Below are 20,077 nucleotides of genomic sequence, written 5' to 3'. Positions count from 1 at the left end.
TTTTTTTTCTTTTTTACGCTCGAATTTGAAAAGAACCTTCGTCCTTGGTTCCTTATTACAATATGGTGGCTCAACCTACTCCATTCAGTGCATTATTACACCAATTGTTATCCACTAGCACTAATGCTGTATCTTCAAAAGGAAAAGGAAAGGCTAGTTCTCTTGGTTCGCGATTCTTCTCGTTGGATACACCCGTTCCTTCTTCTACTACAGATAGTCAGGCCACGGTTGAAGCTTTTTGTAAACTTATTGATCAACAATCTATCGAAGATAAACCTACTTTAGGTATGTGGAAATGAAATGTATAAAAAGAAAATCATAATCATACAAGTGGGTTAATAATTTATTTTCGTTTTTCGATACTATTACAGATTTCGGTGAAAACATTCCATTTTGTCCTCCTGAAAATACTTGGTATGACTTCGACAAGGATATAAGCAATTTAGAAGATACAAAATATATGGAAGAGCAACAACAGTTACAACAAAAGTCAGTCTCTACTATTGCTACTGATATTTATGACCGGGATTGGTTATTAAAGTAAGTTAAGAAAATAGCAAGAAAATCAATATTAATAAAGAAATGCTTACATTGTAATTGGATAGGCAAAGTTATAATCATGTTGACTCTCATCCTACTGGTGCACTATCTCCACAACAATTATGTGCAGATATTTTTACTGTCCTCCGTTCTGACGATAGTGGTACGATGATATATGTATTATCTATTGTGATATCTAACTTTAATATTTTTAGATGATAGTATACAAGCTACTCTTGTGGATCTTCTTGGATTTGAAAGTTTGGATTTGATAGAAATACTTATTTCAAATAGATCAAAACTAGTCAATAACATTATGAATATGGTACAAAGTAAACGATTTCCTTTCATTATAAATACTAATTCTTTTTTTTTTTTTTTTTGTTTTATTTCAATAAATGATTAGTCTGAACATATCTCTCAAGCAAAACACAAGTATCATCAAAACAATTCACCGAAAAACCCTATATATGGTACGCAAATCATTGTTCAATCAGAAGAAGAAGTCCGAAAAAGAAAACAACAAAGGAAGGAACAAAAAAAGGCATCCAAATATAGGGAACAAGGTAACATCAAATAAAGAAAAACGAAAAAAAAAGTTAGGAAATCATGAAGATACTAACCTTTTTAAATATATATATATATTATTGACAGAGGATGAAAATGCATTATCTCTTAGTATTCTTGGCTTTGATGGGATGGAACTTAGACAAGCTCGCGAAAATGAATTATTGGCTGCTAGTCAAGGGCCTCTCTTCAGTTCCAATTACAAAGTAATAATGTAGAATAATATATCAATCAGAAAAAAGTATCTATCTACTCAGATTTACTCACGCTTCTCTCTCTCTCTCTTCTTATATACATGAATTGGCAGCGAAAAGAAGAAGAACGATACCCACATGTCTTTCAATCAACCAAATCTGGAAGTACATTATCAATGTTTGGTACAAGATATGCCCTACCAGCTGGTACAACTCGTGAGGAATTTGATGATTATGAAGAAACAACTATTCCTGTGCCAAAACAAGCTCCCATACGTGCTGGAGAACGAAGAATCAAGATTGAAGAAATGGACAATCTAGCTCGTGGTGCATTCAAGGTATGTACAAAAAAAAAAAAATAATACCTATCTAATATCTTTTTTCTATTTAATATTAGGCTTATGAAACGTTGAATCGTGTACAGTCGATTGTCTACCCAATTGCATATGAAACGAATGAAAACATGTTAGTGTGTGCCCCTACTGGTGCAGTAAGTATACAAGAAGATGACAGCTGAATAACATTGCAATATATCTAATCTACTATTACTATTATTTCTAGGGCAAAACAGATGTAGCCATGCTGACTGTACTTCGCTGTATATCTCAATTCTGTGATCCTCCTCCTGTCAAAGGCTCGACTGATATCAATTTCAATGTTGCCAAGAATGATTTTAAGATTGTTTACGTAGCTCCCATGAAGGCGCTAGCTGCTGAAGTGGTGGAAAAAATGGGAAAACGTCTCAAGTTTGCTGGTATCACTGTGCGAGAATTGACTGGTAAGTGATATACATATTTTTAAGTAGGACAGATGAATGTAAAAATAGGAATGGGACTCACGTATTTTTTTTTCCTTTGTAGGGGATATGCAACTGACCAAAGCTGAAATTATGGCTACTCAATTTATTGTCACTACACCCGAAAAATGGGATGTTATCACTCGCAAGAGTACTGGGGATGTGGAGCTAGCTCAGAAAGTCAAGTTGTTGATCATTGATGAAGTTCATCTCCTACATGAAGATCGTGGTGCCGTTATTGAAAGTATCATTGCAAGAACATTGCGACAGGTAAAGTGGATTGAATATAATAATAAATAAATAATAATATTTACAACTCTTTTATGTTTATCTTCCATTTTTTTCTATTAGGTGGAATCAAGTCAATCGCTGATTCGAATTGTTGGTCTATCGGCTACTCTCCCTAATTATTTGGACGTTGCATCTTTCCTTCGGTAAGTTGAATTTAGATCAATAATTTCATATTAGAATAATTGACGAATAAATATATTCTGTTCTTTCCCATAGGGTGAATCCATACCAAGGTCTTTTCTTCTTTGACAATGGTTTTAGGCCTGTACCTTTGGAACAACATTTTATTGGTGTTAAAGGCAAGGCGAATTCAATCCAATCCAATGAACGAATGAACAAGGCTTGTTTTGATAAGGTATCTGATCTAGTCAAGGAAGGTCATCAAGTCATGGTATTTGTTCATGCAAGAAAAGAAACTGTAAAGACTGCACAAATGCTTCGGGAAGAAGTACTGAATGAAGGCCTACAGGGTAAAAGAAAATCTTAAGAAAAAGTCCAACAAATTTCTTACCGTTATATCACCTTCTTTCTCTTTAGATTACTTTGATACATCACAAGAACCAAAACACAGCTCTTACAAACGTGACGTTTCCAAATCTCGAAACAAGGAACTTAAAGAATTATTCCAATCTGGTTTTGGTATACATCATGCTGGTATGCTTCGATCTGACCGCTCTTTGACTGAAAGGATGTTCGCTGATGGTGTATTACGGGTAAACAGAAAAATATTAAACAAATAATATTTATATATGTGGAGGAGTCGTTTGAAGAAACTAACATATTGACGCCATTTTATCCACAATAGGTTCTTTGTTGTACTGCCACACTCGCTTGGGGTGTGAATTTACCAGCTTACGCTGTGGTGATCAAAGGTACTCAAGTTTACGATTCTCAGAAAGGTAGCTTTGTTGATCTTTCTATTTTGGATGTACTACAAATTTTCGGGCGTGCTGGTCGACCTCAGGTAAAATTTATGCAGAATGTAAATATTCTCTTCTTCCTCGTCTCTTCTGACATTTGTCTTTTTTTTTTTTTTTTTTTTTTTTTGCTTAGTATGAAAGTCATGGTGTTGGTTATATCCTCACTACACATGACCGTCTTGGTCATTATATATCTGCTATCACACAGCAACATCCAATCGAATCAAAGTAAGTAATAGTTATTAATCTGGACACCAATTTTATATGGACAATGATATTTGGCATTTCATCTTGTCTTATTATTTTTTTTTCTTTTACTTTTTGATTCATAGGTTTATTGAAAATATTGTGGATAATCTAAATGCTGAAATCTCTCTTGGAACGGTGACTACTGTGGATGAAGCAGTAACTTGGCTCAGTTATACCTACCTTTTTGTCCGTATGAAACGAAATCCATTTGTTTATGGAATGGATCATTCTGAACCTGCTGAAGATCCACTGTTAGGAAGAAAACGACACGAAATCATCACTATGGCCGCTGAACGACTTGCACGATGTCAGATGATTATCTATGATCAAACTACTGGGTATCTTACACCTAAGGATCTTGGTCGAATTGCTTCCAACTTTTATATCAAACACACCAGCATAGAAATATTCAACCAAATGATGAAACCGCGAATGACTGAAGCAGATGTTTTATCAATGATGAGTCTTAGCTCGGAATTCGACAATATCAAAGCTCGGGATACTGAACACAAAGAATTGAAATCTCTTTTGGATCAGCAATGCGCCTGTGATATCAAGGTAATGAAAGAAAGGATGATTTGATTTTTTTTTTTTTAAAAAAAAAGAATAAGTATTCTGATCTTATTATTATTATTATTATGGAAATAGGGTGGTACGGATTCTACACCTGGAAAAGTCAACATTTTACTCCAATCTTATATTTCAAATGCTTATATCGAAGATTTCGCCTTGGTATCAGATTGTGCTTACGTTGCTCAAAATGCTGGACGTATCGCTCGTGCTCTTTTTGAAATTGCTTTGAACCGAAATTGGGGACCAACTGCATCTGTACTATTGGCTATCAATAAAGCTGTGGAAAAACGAATGTGGACCTTTCAACATCCTTTACAACAAATGGGCCTGCCTATGGATATTATCAACAAGTTGGAAAACCGAACACATGAAGTCTCTATTGAAGAAATGCGTGATATGGAACCTTCCGAATTAGGTGAACTTGTGCATCATCGTCGTATGGGTATGACAATCGCTAAATGTGTTGATCAATTCCCTGTACTTCAACTGGAAGCTCGTATTGCACCAATGACTCGAAATGTACTGAATGTGGATTTGACCATCACCCCCGACTTTATGTGGAATGACAAGGTGCACGGATCAGTTGAACCTTGGTGGATTTGGGCAGAAGATTCGGAAAATGTGGAAATTTATTACTCGGAATACTTTTTACTGCAAAAGAAACAAATGGGTGAAGAACCAGTTCAAATCAACTTTACGGTACCTCTAGTGGAGCCACTACCAAATCAAATCTATATTCGTGCGGTATCTGATCGTTGGCTAGGTGCTGAAACTGTTTTACCTGTATCCTTTCACCATTTGATTTTACCACAGCTCTATCCTCCAAACACGGATCTTCTAGATTTACAACCTTTACCTGTGACGGCACTACAAGATGACGTGTTGGAAGGTATCTGTGCTCAACGATTCACTCATTTCAATCCTGTACAAACGCAAATCTTCCATACTTTATACAATACTCCTCACAATGCTTTGGTAGGTGCTCCAACTGGTTCTGGTAAAACTGTAGCAGCAGAGTTAGTAATGTGGTGGGCATTCAAGCAACATCCTGGATCTAAAGTGGTATATATAGCTCCAATGAAGGCATTGGTGAAGGAGCGTGTTGGTGATTGGAATAAACGCCTTACGAAAGCAATGAACAAGAAACTCGTGGAATTGACAGGTGATGTGACGCCTGATCTCAAGACAATTGAAGCTGCTGATATCATCATTACAACACCTGAAAAATGGGATGGGATTAGTCGTAGTTGGCAAAGTCGAAGTTATGTTCGTCAAGTCTCGTGTGTGATTATCGATGAAATTCATCTTCTTGGTGGTGATCGTGGGCCTATTTTGGAAGTGATTGTATCAAGAATGAATTATATTGGCTCTCAATTGGAACGCAAGATTCGTATTGTAGGGTTATCAACAGCGTTGGCTAATGCAATAGATTTGGCTGATTGGCTTGGGATTGACAAAGTAGGATTATTCAATTTCCGGCATTCTGTTCGTCCTGTACCTTTGGAAATATATATTGATGGCTTTCCTGGAAAACATTATTGTCCTCGAATGGCAACCATGAATAAACCGACATATGCAGCTATTAAGACTCATTCTCCAACACAACCAGTGATTGTATTTGTATCTTCTCGACGACAAACTCGACTGACAGCTCAAGACCTAATTGCTTATTGTGGTATGGAAGACAATCCTCGACAATGGTTACGTATGGATGATATGGAAATGGAATTACTTTTGGATCGTGTTCATGATGAATCACTACGTATGTCATTAGCATTTGGTATTGGACTTCATCATGCTGGGCTTACTGAAGATGATCGGAAGATTGTGGAAGAACTCTATTTGGGACTCAAGATACAGATATTGATTGCTACCAGTACTCTCGCATGGGGTGTTAACCTTCCTGCACATTTGGTGGTGATCAAGGGAACGGAATATTACAATTACAAAGTAGGACGCTATGTTGATTATCCGATTACTGATGTATTACAAATGATGGGACGTGCTGGAAGACCTCAATTTGATAACACTGGTATTGCTCGTGTATTTGTACAAGACAGCAAGAAGAACTTTTTGAAAAAGTTTTTGCATGAACCTTTCCCTGTGGAATCAAGTTTGCATAAGTATATGGATGATCACATCAATGCGGAGATCATTGGAGGTACCATCACTTCAAAGCAAGATGCCTTAGATTACTTGACATGGACTTACTTTTACCGACGATTGCAACAAAACCCAACATATTATGGCCTGGATGATCTGACCCAGAACGGTGTGGATGAATTTTTGACCAAAATGATCAACGATGTCTCTGATAGATTAGCAGCTTCTGGATGTTTAGAAATCGAAGATGGATTTGAATTGATACCAACAACAGCCGGTAAAATTGCGTCCTACTATTATCTTAGACATCAAACTGTACGACACTTCCATGATCAACTATACAAGCGCAAGCCAGCAGATGTGGATATGGGTACTATTTTGGAAATCTTGGGTAACGTACCAGAATATGAAGAACTACCGGCTCGCTGTAATGAAGACATTTTGAATCAAGAAATTGAAAAACACGTGCCTTTCAAAGTCAAATCAACTCGTAATTATATATCACCTCATGTCAAGGCTTTTGTTCTTACCCAAGCTCATATCTCGCGACTTGAATTACCTATATCCGATTACATTACTGATCAAATCACTGTATTAGATTCAGCTATTCGATTTTGTCAGGTAAAAAAAAAAAAAAAAAAGGAACTGTTGGTTCGCAGTGATACTGATACATTTTTTCTTTTGGTTAATATATAAATATATGAAAATAGGCTATGATTGATGTTGCTGCCAACGAAGGTTACTTGACTATCTGTTTGAATATTATGAATGCTCTCCAATGTATCAAACAAGCTCGCTGGGCCGACGAATCAACTCTTTTGAATTTACCACATATGGAATCCTATATGCTTCGTCATATTCGCTTCAAGGTATTAAAAAAAAAAAAAAAAAAAAAAAAAAAAAAAAAAAGGAAAAGAAAGGAAGGCAAGGAAGTGAACTAATCTTTTCTAATTTGTTATAATAGGGAAAGCCTATTCGATGTTTGGCAGAACTTACACAGTATACAGATCAACAAATCAGAACCATCTTTCAAAATATCAAAGATCTTAATACAAATGCTATTGATGAGGCAAGTTGAATAGATAACATACTTTTTTTTTTTTTTGGAAACAATTAATCTAATGATGATTTCCACCACATTTAGATTGTCAACGTGGTATCAAAACTACCAGTGATGGATATCCAAGCAACCATTCAGTCAAAGAAACCTTACTTGATACCCGAAAGTGAATACAAGCTTCAAGTGAATTTGACAAGAAACAGTATTCGGACAAGTGGGAAAGGACAAAGTGGCGGAAAGATACGTCAAGATGGAAAGATTTACGCACCTATGTTCCCTAAACCTCAGTATGAGTCATGGTGGATGATCCTCGCCGATATCGAACGTGATGAACTATTAGCAATGAAGAGAGTCAGCATGCGAAATGGCCCTAATGAAACTTTGACAAACAAATCAACCAGCACATTGATATTTGATACACCTGAACGTCTTGGAAAACAGCGATACACACTCTTTTTGATCAGTGACGGATATCAAGGATTGGATCAGCAAGTAGATATTGATTTTGAAACCAGGATAGAATAGAATTCAATAGAATAGCATAGAATAGAATACAAAAAATGGTGTATTTGTTTACTATACTGAATAAATCGTTTTTATTGATTTTTTTATAGTAGAAGTGCATAGGTTGTAATAAACAATTGAGCGTACATAGAATAATAGAAAAAAGACTTATACTTCACACATATCAAAATTAGAATAAAATCATATATAGAGCGCATAGGTATGAACAAACTAAAAGGGAAAAGAGAGAAAACGAAATCATAGAGAATGGCAGTAAAAGAGGAGACCCTGATCAAAAAAATAAAAATTAAAATAAAAAATTGGATTCTACTGAAAATGGTAACAGAATAAAAATACAAGTATATATAATAAAGAAAAGGGAGGGGTATAGGAGCTGTCTATATAATATAAACATTTGTTGCTTCCATTGACTATCGTAGTTGAATCCATAGTCATTGCAATCAACCCAACTAGGAAAACCGATAGTGAGTAAAAAACATGATTCCATCTTAAAACAACCGACTTACAACAAAAAAAAAAAAAACATCGTCTGAAAGGATTGGCAATACCAGCTTGCAAATATGGAAAATCAGAGCAGAATCAGGTTTGTAAGCATGGATGATCTAAAGAGAAAGCTAGCATCTGATCATGAGAACCATCATGATTGACATCCATCTGATGATGCCTGACTGCCAAATGAAACTTATCAACCATATCCATCCTATTATCCACTTGAGTTTCGGACCAGATTGAAATAAAAGATGGACTCATTTGTTTTAGCATACGATTAATATATATCCTAGTATCCATAAATGAATCATTCAGGAGGTCAGGTTTGGATTGGAAGACAGTTGGATCAAAACTACAAAAAGAAATATATCAATGCTTAATTTGATTTTTTTTTCTTTTATTCTACTTTTTTTTTTTCTTACACGTTGATGGGAATGATCATCATAATATGTAAAAGGAATAGTAAGTAAGAATACCAGAATTGTTAAGATAACAAAAATAATGATATAGTTGAATCGTTGAAAATATAAATGGGAAGAGATAAATGATCAAGTATATACATATATACTCTATCACTCCCTTGTTTTTCTTTTTTTTCTTTCCTTGTTAGAAACAAATGAAAGGGAAAGGATGACTATGTAAAATTAATTATGCTAATAAAGGACATATTTATATTCTCAAAATCTGTTACACTTTTTTTTTTTTTTTTTGTCAAACCTGTCTAAATCTGAAGAGAAAGAGGGGGCTTCATGTTATGTTTGAAATCAAGATTTTGAAACGGATGCACAATGTAAACAATAACGTTAGTGTTGTCACAAAAAAAAAAGATCATGATTGATTATCAGAGAGTGGTATATATTTTTATTAAGTTAATGATAAATGGTACAAAAAAATAATAAAAGCTAGGTTGTATATACTAATTAATTATGAGTATCATCCATCTATTCAATTACCGATAAAGAGGTGGTCGATTCAATTTGTTCCGTTGTAGACGTTTGATCATCCAATCAATAGCTTCTCGTACTCCATTTCTAAACAATAAAAAAAAAAAAAAGGAAGTGAGGCTAAAAAAGAACTTTCTTCGAGTAACAATAACATAAACACAAACCCTGCCTTGTTTATCTAACTTACCCTTCCAATGCACTCACTGGTAACACACGTGAATCCCTTGCGCCTAATTTGACGGCTATCTTGTTGAATACTTCCTTGATTTCTTCTACACGTAATGCATTAGGTAAATCTTGTTTATTAGCTAACATCAGAATAGGCACTCCTTCCACTAGATCATTGGTGATGATTGTTTCTATACAAAATATAAAGTTACTAGTTTAGTTTATTGCTCTTTCTCTTTCTCTTTCTCTCTCTCTCTCTTTTTTTTTTTTCTTTACCAAAAGTATCTTTGCATTCTTCTAATCTTCGTCCGTCGGTTGAGTCAACCACAAACACTATTGCATGACAATCTGAATAGTAACGTTGCCAAATAGATTGTAAATCCCGTTGTCCACCCAGATCCCAAAACTTGATACGTGATGAATTAACTTCGATACGACCGACTATTATTAAAATAATTATTGCATTATTTCCTATATATTGTCTTATTCTTTCTTATTTTAACTTACTATTCAATCCAACTGTTGGTGCAATCCTGTCAGGAGATAGTCCAGCTACACCCATAAAGATTGATTTAATTCGCTCTAACAGAGTCTTAAAAAAAAAGGTGTTAACCATGGAAACCAGCTAATGTAGTTTTTTGTCTTACTGTTTTTCCAGCATTATCCAAGCCAATAATTAGTACATTGTATTCCTCTTTTTGTGTAAGATAATTGTAGAATCCACTGAGTAATGTATACATGATGTGGAAGAAGAAGGGAAATATGAAGAAAGAGAAATTTTGAAAATCTTTGGACGGACTAAGTCATTTCACCCCCCAAAAAAAAGTACGGCATTTGAAAAAAAAAAAGAATTGATGAGTGATCACTATGTAATATGGTATATGGAAGTATGTACTTACAATAAAAATTTCCTTTTAGCTCAAAGGCTAGCGATTGCTGCATCGACCAATCCAGGATGTACATAGCGTCAAAGTAAGCATACATTTTGTTGTTGTTACTATCATCATCAACCAGAGTGCAAGAGCGTCGGAAGAGTGCACATGAGAGACCACTGACCAATTAATTGTTCAATATTGATCATAATCCCTATTTGTGGCTGCATTCAAATCACGGCTATGATTCACAAATCCATATTTTCGTCCAAAACAATCAGGATTATCACATGTAACAGCACCATAGTTTGACGATGTCTTTCCTTTGATGATTTTCTTTGGATGGTGAGTAGGTTGGCGACACAAGGGACACAACTTTGTTGATCGAAACTCATCAGTATGACAGACGACAGAATTTTGATAGATGTTGTTGCATGTTGACTAGCATTGCTGTAAGAATAAAGTGAAGATGACTGTTGTTGGTATGACTTGATTGTCTATACTTTAATTAAAAAAAGAAGACGTTAGATCAAGCTTTATCTGGTACAGGTATTACTTACAGCATGATTTTCTTTGACCTTTGTTGAACCAGTCGAAGTATGAGATGGTAATTCTGATTCCAATTCAAAAATACTTTTTCGACCTTCTATTGCTGCCTATTTATATAAAAAAGAAGAAATAAAAAGTGAGAAAAAAGTAAGCAAGTTTTCTATGCCTTTTTTTTTTTTCTATGCTTACCTTCTTTTGATCCAAAGCTTTTCTTCGTTGGAGTACTTTACTTTGTTTCCTGATATTAGCATACGAATGGATTTACTTCAAACTAATGGTTGATCCCTGAATCTTCAGCATATTAAATCGAAGTCTTAGATCATTTTTTGCTTTTTCAACCAATGGCGCCAATGCTTCAAATTTATTTGGTAGAACTAAGTGGAAACCAACCTGACTGACCGTCATTGTCGCAGCAGTGAGGAAGGTGATCATACCAGGATCACAACCAACGTATTTGATAGATTTGTTTGATTATTCAGATTCCACGGGTTTGACTAATGATATATCTTCAGGATGAGCAGCCCCTTTGAAATTGTTCATTGTTGGTTCCAATTTCGATGATTTCAATTTATTGCCTGCATCATCTTGATATAATTGTTGGTATAAAAGTAGCCACAGAGTTTCAGTATCAGATTTATATCCTTTCAGACACCGGATCCCAACTGGTTCGTACCTTTTGTTAGTTTGAAAGGTTTGCTTGACTTGCTCACTTGTTGGTTGTTTGTTGCGATTATAGCCTATATCTCATTCAATTGTTTTGTCAATCGTGTCGCAAAAGTTCTTTTGATGTATCTTGTTACTTCCTGCTTGTCAAGTTAGGTTTTTTTAATTGAGTTCGACACGGTTGTTGTGGTAAACATGCTTTTGGATATAAGTTTTGGTTGTAAACATAGGATTGAAGTTTCTTTCTTGCCATTAAATTAGGTATAGATAGAAATGAGAATGAAGAAGAGTATAATGTAAGGTATTAGAGTATAAGAAGATAAAAATGAAAAGTAAAAAATAATAATAACAATAATAATAAGAAAAACAAAGAGAAGAAAAAAAAAAGAACAAAGGAACAAAGGAACAAGGAAACAAAGAAGGTAACTTTTTTTTTCGAGATATCGGAATCTAAATTTATGGCATTTAGCATGGATTACGTGAATGAATAAATAGTAAAAGGATACAATTACAAAGCTTTACCGAATAATAAAAGAAAAAACAATATGAATATAAATAATTTTATTAAAGAAGAAGAATAAACTATATAATAAGACTAATAAAACTATATCTTAATGAAAGAAGTCAATAAAAGAACCATAGTCGTATTATGTGTCGTACAAAAGAGTAATGACAATGTTGATACTGCATGTATAAAGTAAGGAAATAAAAAAAAAAAAAGAGTAGGATTAATTTATTTTCTACAAAGCATTTACTTTTCTGAAAAGATTAATATGATATGAATTGAACGCTGGCATAGCACATTCATTTTTTCCTCTCTCAGTTCTCGCATGCTCTTGACACGAAGTTAAAATCCCGATTCTCGACTTTTTTTTTCTTTGCCTACTTGTATTGTTTTTGCACCTTTTCTTTCTTTTTCTTTTTTTTCTTTCTCTTTTGTTTTCACTTGATCTATCTATAATTTCATTATCAAGATTCCTCTTCCTTCTCCTTCATTCCATAATAAAGACATTCTACTGTTTAGTTTCTTTATATTCTTATTTTGAAACAACAACTTGATATGACAACATGGCAACCTCAACCTGAAGGACTTGGAGAACTAGTAATGTTTTTACGTGATGCTGGACGTCCTGATACGAAAGATCGCTATTATATTCAACAGGTACTCAGAAAAAAAAAAAGACTAGATATGCCTTTTAGATATATATATATTTTTTTTTGTTGACGATGAAACTTACTGTTATAGCGGTTAGATTCCTTTCGGGCTGTTTCTGACTATAACTCGTATCTAGTGTATATTCTGGTGAAAATGACAAACGAAGAATGGTACACAAGACAAGTGGCTGGCCTGACGTTGAAAAACAATATTCGTGGTTATTTTAACTCTATTCCTCTATCAGTATTAGACTATGTGAAATCATGTTGCTGTGATGCTGTTATCCAACCTGATGTCATTCCCAATATCCGAACTGCTGTTGGCTCGGTGATTGCTGCTATCATTACTCACGGTCAGGCGTGCAATTGGCCAGAAATATTGGAACTCTTGGTTAATTCTATGGGTAGCCCTAATCCTTTATCTGTCGAGGTAAAAAAAAAAAAAAAAAATGAAATCATGCAATTATTTATTATAATTTATTAATTAATTAATGGAATAAAAAAAAAATAGATGGGATTTGATGCTCTTGGTAAAATATGTGAAGATGCTGCTCGGGATCTTGATCAAGATATCAATGGTGTCAGACCACTCAATTATATTATACCAAAATTCATTCAAGTACTCCACCATCCAAATCCTAAACTACGAACTCAAGCTATGGTCACTGTTAGTCAGTTTATCCTATTGAAAACTCAAGCTTTGATGTCGAGAATGAATGATTATTTAGACGGTTTATTTATACAAATGAATGATCAGGATCCATCCATACGACAGGAAATATGCAACTCACTCGCCATGATTCTCGAAGCAAGACCTGATAAATTGGCACCTGTACTGACAACTGTAATTGAATATGTTATTCTTTGTACTCACGATCCAAACGACCAAGTGGCGCTACGTGCATGTGACTTTTGGTTACAATATATACGCATTCCTGGCATACATGATCAACTGACTCCATATTTGAGCCAAATTATCCCTGTCCTATTACAACGCATGATATATACGGATACGGATTTATTATCATTGACTGGCACTTTTGGGGACGATGAAGATGATCTTGATGATAGTACTATTGCGGACAAAGATCAAGACATTCCACCACGATTTTATAGGAAAAAACATCATTATCATCAACAACAACCTTTCAATGCTGGTTTTTCTCCTTATATTGGCGGTGAATCTGATTCGAATGGTGATGATAAGGACACTGATGATGATGATGATTTGGATGACGAAGATTTTTACTCTGAATGGACGCTTCGGAAAAGCAGTGCTTCTACTCTCGAATTATTGGCTACAGCGTATCCTGATCAAGTATGTAAGGTATTGGTATCTCATTTGGATCAAACGTTATCTCAAGAAGATTGGAAAAAACGGGAAAGTGGTATTCTTGCCATTGGTGCCGTTGCTGAAGGTAAAAAAAAATTAAAGTGTTGCACAGAAAGGAAAACAAGAACAAAGAAATGTGATACAATGATTTATTCTTATTCTGTACTTTTGGTTTAGCTTTGAAAGAAATGTCACCTTTTCTTCCGCGTATGCTACTATATTTACTTGATTGCCTCAATGATCGTAAGGTAAACGAAAGAGAAAGTAAAAAAAAAGAAAAGATGTAGAGCATTTTATTTTATTTTTTTTTTTATTTGATTGATTGTTTAACATGTTTGTTTATCTCTCTTTGTGTATACGTATGATCATCTAGCCTTTGATTCGTTCTATTACCTGTTGGGTTCTTGGACGTTATTCTGGATGGTGTATTGATCAACTTACTACTTCCAAAGACAAACAACAACAAGTCTACTTTGAAAAGGTCTTGCTCAAATTATTAGAAAGAGTACTTGATCGTAATAAACGGGTACAATTGAATGCTTGTTCTGCTTTGGCTGTATTCTTTGAGGAAGCTAGGGAATTATTGATACCTTACTTGGATCCTATCTTGGAACATTTGACAACTGCTTTTACTATATATCAAAGTAGGAATTTGGATAGTTTATACGATACTTTATCTACCTTGGCGGATGGTGTTGGTGGAGCACTCAATCACCCTGGTTATATTCATTCGATTATGATACCCATGACAGAGAAATGGAATAGTCTCTCGGACAGGGATACTGGTTTATTCCCTTTATTTCAGGTATAAATATATATATATATGGTTTTGAAAGAAAAGAAGAAGAAAAAAGAAAAAACGAGAGGAAACGTGAATTAATCTATTTTTTTTTTTTTTTTACTTTATTTTTAATTTATTTTAGTGTCTTTCTGCTGTAACCACAGCCATAGGAACAGGTTTTTTGCAATATTCTGAATCAGTTTTTGCAAGGTGTATCAAGATTATTACTGCAACATTGGAGGAAAATTACATTGCTCAACAACAACCAGAATTGTTAGTGGATCCCCCTGATGCTGAATTCATCGTTGCTGCATTAGATTTACTATCTGGAATGGTACAAGGAATGGGTTCTTTGGTGTCTCCAATGGTAGCAAACTCAGAACCTTCATTATTCTCATTGATTCTTACATGTCTCAAGGTAAGTGAACCATCATACAAAGGGACGTTTCATTTAACTTTTATGTCATGCATTATTTCTTCTTTTTTTTTTTTTTAACAAAACAAAAAATTGTAGGAACCTCGAACAGATGTACTTCAATCTACTTGCGCTCTGATTGGAGATCTTGCTGTCAGTTGTTTTGATCAATTACAACCTCATCTACCAACTTTGATACCACTATTAATACAACAAGCCGAAAACGAAGAATCAGATCACGTATCAGTATGTAGCAATTCGATATGGACATTAGGAGAAATAGTTTTACGATGGAAAGGATCTATGCACGACTATATACCTAGAATATTGGAACGACTACTGAAGATTCTACCAAAAGATTCAACTAGGTCACATCACCATGATGTATCAAGGATAATCACTCTATACGATAATGTAGTCATCACTATTGGACGACTAGGCTTCTCATCACCAGATATCACCTCTATACAGTTGAAACATTATGCTAGACGATGGATTTTATATGCAAAGGATTTACCAGAGAATGATGAAAAAGATACTGCTTTTATTGGATTCTGTCAAACGATTAAAGCAAATCCAGTAGCGGCTGAAAAGGTAAATAATTAAAAGAACATTGATTTTTGCACAGTTATTAATTTTAATTATTACTATTATTATTTTGGTTTTATTTTTGATATAGGACTTTAGTCGTTTTGTCGACGTTATGGTTTCTTGGACATCACCATCTGAACAACTTCGCAAGGAATTCAAAGATTTAGTGGAAGGATACCAACAAATAATGAAACCGGCTCAATGGACAAGGATAATGAAAAAACTCAATAATGCACGGTAGTATTAATTTTATTAGAATTTATTAGATACACACACACACACTTTTACTTGATTACATATTGTATTTTGAAATAAACGCGTCAAAAAATATATCATGCATCGACAAAACCGGAGTTTTTTTTTTTTTTTTTTATTCGTTTTTTGTTCTCCCCTTTTTAATTTTTTCTTTTTTCCTTTTTTTTTTTTTTTTTTTTTGTGCTTTACACTTATGAATGATTCATATATCAGATCACCACTAGAAGTATGTTCATACTTTAATGTCAATCATCTTTATGGATTAGATCCCATACAAGTCGAAGAACAACGTCAAAAGTTTGGTAGCAATGGTAAAGCTATACAAGGGGAATGAATATGCGAAGCTAATGTTACTTACAATCCTTTTTTTTGGGTTAAATTAGAACTAGAAGAGGAAGAATCAACCCCATTGTGGAAGCTGGTATTGGAACAATTCAAAGATCAACTCGTACTCATTCTTTTAGCAGCAGCGGCGGTATCTTTTCTACTTGCGTTTTTGGAAGATCATGATAAGACATCAGCAGCAACCGCGTTTGTGGAACCATTGGTGATTCTTCTGATCCTTATTGCCAATGCGACGGTGGGTGTACTTCAAGAAACAAGCGCAGAAAAGGCCATTGATGCACTACGTGAATATTCTCCCGATGAAGCCAAAGTGGTACGTTCTGGTGGTGAATGGCGGAAAATACATGCGGGTGAGCTTGTACCTGGGGATATCATTACTATCAGTGTGGGTGATAAGATTCCTGCCGATTGTCGATTGGTGACTATAGATACCAGTCTTCTTCTTGTGGATCAAGCTATTTTGACCGGTGAATCCGAAAGTGTATGTAAACGTATCGAACCTATTCATGATCCTGGTGCTGTCAAACAAGAACAAATCAACATGCTCTTTTCTGGAACAACCTGTGTGTTGGGGAAAGCCACTGCCATTGTGGTACAGACAGGTGCTTCTACTGCTATTGGTCACATTCATACTTCCATCACTTCTCAAATCGCGGAAAGGACTCCTCTCAAACAAAAACTTGATGATTTTGGTGATATGCTGTCCAAAGTTATCACCGTCATCTGTATCTTGGTCTGGTTAATCAACATCCGTCACTTTGATGATCCCTCTCACGATAGTTGGATGCATGGCGCGGTATATTACTTCAAGATCGCCGTTGCCCTGGCAGTGGCAGCTATTCCTGAAGGCTTGGCAGCAGTTATCACAGCTTGTTTAGCTCTTGGAACAAAACGAATGGCAAAATGTGGTGCTATTGTCAGAAGCTTACCTAGTGTTGAAACCTTGGGCAGTACAACCGTCATTTGTTCAGACAAGACTGGTACTCTTACCACTAATCAAATGTGTGTTAATAAGGTAAAGATCAAAAAAAAAAAAAAAAAAAAAAAAAGAAAGAAAAGAATAGGAACACTCATTCATCCTTTTTTTTTCTTTTAGGTATTTACTATTGCTGGCAAACGTGGTCGACGAGCTGAATATGATGTGGAAGGATCAGATTATACTCCACTTGGGAAGATTACTCATGATCATGGGGAAGTGGACTTTTTATCGGCAACTGATTTTGTCTCTATGGAACTTGCCATTGCAGCTTCTTTTTGCAACGATGCAAAAATAGTCTATGATGAAGTAATATATAAGAAGAAGAAAAATAAAAAAGGTATTATTTGATAATTGATATTTTTTTTTATTTTATAGAGTACAGACAGCTATCGTTGTATTGGGGAACCAACTGAAGCAGCTCTCAAGGTTCTTGTGGAAAAGATGGGTACAAATGACAAGAGATTTAATCGTACCTTGCAACATATGGATAAGAAGAAACGGGTATCAGCAGTGAGTGATTACTTGGCGCGACAATACAAACGAACAACTACTTTGGAATTCACTCGTGAACGAAAATCTATGTCAGTAATAGTATCATCGCGAACAAAAGGTGATACACTCTATGTCAAAGGAGCTTTGGAGTCCATTCTGGAACGTTGCGACACTATCTTATTAGCGGATGATGATGAAGAAATCCATCTTACTCCTCATGTGCGTCGAACCATTCTTCAACGGGCAGCAGAATATGGTGATGAACTCTCTTTACGTTGTATTGCATTGGCCAAGGTAGATAATATTGATCTGGCGTCTATGGATTTGACAAATCAAAGAAAGTTTAATGACTATGAATCTGGAATGACATTTCTCGGCTTGGTGGGCATGATGGATCCTCCGCGTCCTGAAGTACGTGAAGCTATCAACAAATGCAAGACAGCAGGAATTCGAGTAATTATGATCACAGGTGATAACAAAAATACAGCAGAAGCAATATGTCGACAAATTGGTGTGTTCGAAAGGGATGATCATGATCTGGTAGGAAGAAGCTATACAGGTCGCGAATTCGATGATCTATCACATGATGAAAAATTGGATGCGGTACGTCAAGCAAGTCTCTTTTCTCGTACAGAACCTTCTCATAAACATCAACTGGTTGATCTTTTACAATTGGATGGCGAAATCGTAGCGATGACGGGTGATGGTGTGAATGATGCTCCTGCTCTCAAACGAGCCAATATCGGTGTAGCTATGGGAGTAAGTCTCATTAAAAAAAAAAAAAAAAAAAAAAAAAAGATATTAATGTGATTTTATTTTTTTAGTCAGGCACAGATGTGGCGAAACTGGCAGCAGATATGGTATTGGCTGATGACAACTTTGCTACCATTGAAAAAGCAGTAGAGGAAGGTCGAAGTATTTTCAACAATACAAAACAATTCATTCGATACTTGATCTCTTCCAATATTGGTGAAGTGGTCTCCATTTTTTTGACGGTACTCCTAGGCTTACCAGAAGCACTTATTCCTGTACAATTATTGTGGGTCAATCTTGTCACAGATGGATTACCGGCCACTGCTTTGGGATTCAATCCTCCAGATCATAATATTATGCGGCAACCTCCAAGAAACGCTCAGGAACCTTTGGTTAGTGGTTGGCTTTTTGTCAGATACACGGTGATTGGTATTTATGTCGGATTTGCTACTGTGTTTGGTTATGTTTGGTGGTTTTTATTTTATACTCATGGACCTCACATCTCTTATTATCAACTTGTAAGTTAGATTAGATAGAAATGAAGGAACGAACTGAACTCTTTTTCTTTTTTTTTCTTTTTTTTTTTTTTAAAAAAAAAAAAATAGTCTCATTTTCATCAATGCTCTACTCTGTTTCCTGAAATTGGATGTGAAATGTTTAGTAACGAATATTCTATGAAGGCTACAACCATGAGCTTATCGATTTTGGTGGTGATTGAAATGTTCAATGCGATGAATAGGTAAGACAAAATTCAAAAATGGAAATTGTTCTTGTTGTTTCCTTTTTTTTTTTTTTTTCTGACAACTGATTATTATTCCCTTTATTAGTTTAAGTGAAAATGAATCCCTTTTAACTTTACCACTTTGGGCCAACCCTTATCTTGTTTTGGCAATCGCTCTGTCTATGGCACTTCACTATATGATTCTATATGTTCCTTTTTTCAACCACTTATTTGCCATTTTACCTTTGAATCAAGAAGAATGGATGGCTGTGTTTTGGATCTCACTGCCAGTGATTGTTTTAGATGAATTATTGAAGGTAAAAAAAAAAAAAAAAAAAAAAAAAAAAAAAAAAAAGGAAACCTTGGATGAAGTCTCATCATCTTCTTTTTTTTTTTCTTGATGATAGTTTATTACAAGAACATGGATCCTTGTACCTACACTAGTCGAAAAACCCAAGTTAGAATAAGTTTATTTTTATTTTTTTTGTTTGATGAACGATTTATCAATCTACGTAATAAAAACCATATCTATTTGTTTCATATTTGTCTTTTCGTCCATGTTTTTATCCCTCGCGAACGAAAATATGTCTGATACTTCCTCTTTTTTTTTGAACATGTCTTTCGGTATGAATTTTGATGCCAATATCATTACTATTATTATCGAATATCGTACTGGAAATCGTATGTTAGGAAGGATGAGCATCGAGAATCTATAAACCTATTTCGACAGGATCCCCATCATCCCACTCTCGTT

General features: G+C 34.9%; 6 protein-coding genes across 6 annotated transcripts; 3 read left to right on the top strand and 3 right to left on the bottom strand.

Annotated features, from left to right (window-relative positions):
• The first annotated feature begins 17 nt into the window (after window positions 1-17).
• On the top strand, window positions 18-7,914 carry BX664DRAFT_281917 (Sec63 Brl domain-containing protein). The gene is made up of 20 exons (XM_051541541.1): window positions 18-285; window positions 372-540; window positions 606-703; window positions 756-865; window positions 947-1,106; window positions 1,195-1,313; window positions 1,415-1,639; window positions 1,699-1,791; window positions 1,863-2,079; window positions 2,162-2,367; window positions 2,449-2,531; window positions 2,605-2,858; window positions 2,926-3,101; window positions 3,194-3,352; window positions 3,442-3,536; window positions 3,641-4,115; window positions 4,206-6,854; window positions 6,944-7,102; window positions 7,198-7,302; window positions 7,378-7,914. The coding sequence occupies exons 1-20, from the start codon at window positions 63-65 to the stop codon at window positions 7,816-7,818; spliced, it is 6,216 nt and encodes a 2,071-aa protein (XP_051398850.1). The 5' UTR covers window positions 18-62; the 3' UTR covers window positions 7,819-7,914.
• A 1,231-nt stretch (window positions 7,915-9,145) lies between these two features.
• BX664DRAFT_335130 (P-loop containing nucleoside triphosphate hydrolase protein) lies at window positions 9,146-10,426 on the bottom strand. Its single transcript, XM_051545843.1, has 6 exons — window positions 10,319-10,426; window positions 10,067-10,217; window positions 9,927-10,011; window positions 9,696-9,860; window positions 9,439-9,610; window positions 9,146-9,338 (listed from the first exon to the last, which is right to left on the bottom strand). Exons 2-6 carry the CDS (start codon window positions 10,157-10,159, stop codon window positions 9,257-9,259), a joined length of 597 nt encoding a protein of 198 aa, XP_051398849.1. The 5' UTR covers window positions 10,160-10,217; window positions 10,319-10,426; the 3' UTR covers window positions 9,146-9,256.
• Window positions 10,427-10,539: 113 nt separating this feature from the next.
• BX664DRAFT_350606 (uncharacterized protein) lies at window positions 10,540-11,245 on the bottom strand (the record flags this gene model as incomplete). Its single annotated transcript, XM_051547633.1, has 4 exons — window positions 10,540-10,788; window positions 10,852-10,947; window positions 11,030-11,078; window positions 11,106-11,245. The coding sequence occupies 4 exons, from the start codon at window positions 11,243-11,245 to the stop codon at window positions 10,540-10,542; spliced, it is 534 nt and encodes a 177-aa protein (XP_051398848.1).
• A 66-nt stretch (window positions 11,246-11,311) lies between these two features.
• BX664DRAFT_350605 (uncharacterized protein) lies at window positions 11,312-11,756 on the bottom strand (the record flags this gene model as incomplete). Its single annotated transcript, XM_051547632.1, has 2 exons — window positions 11,312-11,513; window positions 11,641-11,756. 2 exons carry the CDS (start codon window positions 11,754-11,756, stop codon window positions 11,312-11,314), a joined length of 318 nt encoding a protein of 105 aa, XP_051398847.1.
• Window positions 11,757-12,415: 659 nt separating this feature from the next.
• BX664DRAFT_335123 (armadillo-type protein) lies at window positions 12,416-16,126 on the top strand. The gene is made up of 8 exons (XM_051545842.1): window positions 12,416-12,665; window positions 12,750-13,088; window positions 13,170-14,076; window positions 14,169-14,239; window positions 14,365-14,796; window positions 14,915-15,190; window positions 15,287-15,781; window positions 15,867-16,126. Exons 1-8 carry the CDS (start codon window positions 12,564-12,566, stop codon window positions 16,017-16,019), a joined length of 2,775 nt encoding a protein of 924 aa, XP_051398846.1. The 5' UTR covers window positions 12,416-12,563; the 3' UTR covers window positions 16,020-16,126.
• Window positions 16,127-16,226: 100 nt separating this feature from the next.
• On the top strand, window positions 16,227-19,910 carry BX664DRAFT_379701 (SERCA-type calcium-translocating P-type ATPase; the record flags this gene model as incomplete). Its single annotated transcript, XM_051548866.1, has 8 exons — window positions 16,227-16,344; window positions 16,417-17,393; window positions 17,475-17,663; window positions 17,733-18,608; window positions 18,674-19,120; window positions 19,208-19,341; window positions 19,430-19,640; window positions 19,731-19,910. 8 exons carry the CDS (start codon window positions 16,227-16,229, stop codon window positions 19,788-19,790), a joined length of 3,012 nt encoding a protein of 1,003 aa, XP_051398845.1. The 3' UTR covers window positions 19,791-19,910.
• Between the last annotated feature and the right edge of the window lie 167 nt (window positions 19,911-20,077).

Source organism: Halteromyces radiatus (assembly GCF_025201355.1).
Source record: "Halteromyces radiatus strain CBS 162.75 chromosome Unknown BX664scaffold_5, whole genome shotgun sequence".
NCBI lineage: Eukaryota > Fungi > Mucoromycota > Mucoromycetes > Mucorales > Cunninghamellaceae > Halteromyces > Halteromyces radiatus.
Note: the sequence above shows the minus strand (reverse complement) of the source record. Positions and strands in the feature narration are given on the sequence as shown.

Excerpts from the sequence above, each read along its gene's own strand:
- BX664DRAFT_281917 (XM_051541541.1), top strand. The coding sequence starts at position 63 with ATGGTGGCTCAACCTACTCCATTCAGTGCATTATTACACCAATTGTTA. Across the intron at positions 286-371 it reads CGAAGATAAACCTACTTTAG|ATTTCGGTGAAAACATTCCA; the intron begins GTATGTGGAAAT and ends ATACTATTACAG. Across the intron at positions 2,532-2,604 it reads GACGTTGCATCTTTCCTTCG|GGTGAATCCATACCAAGGTC; the intron begins GTAAGTTGAATT and ends TCTTTCCCATAG.
- BX664DRAFT_335130 (XM_051545843.1), bottom strand. The coding sequence starts at position 10,159 with ATGTATACATTACTCAGTGGATTCTACAATTATCTTACACAAAAAGAG. Across the intron at positions 10,012-10,066 it reads TGGATAATGCTGGAAAAACA|ACTCTGTTAGAGCGAATTAA; the intron begins GTAAGACAAAAA and ends TTTTTTTTTAAG. Across the intron at positions 9,339-9,438 it reads CCAGTGAGTGCATTGGAAGG|AAATGGAGTACGAGAAGCTA; the intron begins GTAAGTTAGATA and ends TTTATTGTTTAG.
- BX664DRAFT_335123 (XM_051545842.1), top strand. The coding sequence starts at position 12,564 with ATGACAACATGGCAACCTCAACCTGAAGGACTTGGAGAACTAGTAATG. Across the intron at positions 14,077-14,168 it reads CATTGGTGCCGTTGCTGAAG|CTTTGAAAGAAATGTCACCT; the intron begins GTAAAAAAAAAT and ends CTTTTGGTTTAG. Across the intron at positions 14,240-14,364 it reads ATTGCCTCAATGATCGTAAG|CCTTTGATTCGTTCTATTAC; the intron begins GTAAACGAAAGA and ends ATGATCATCTAG.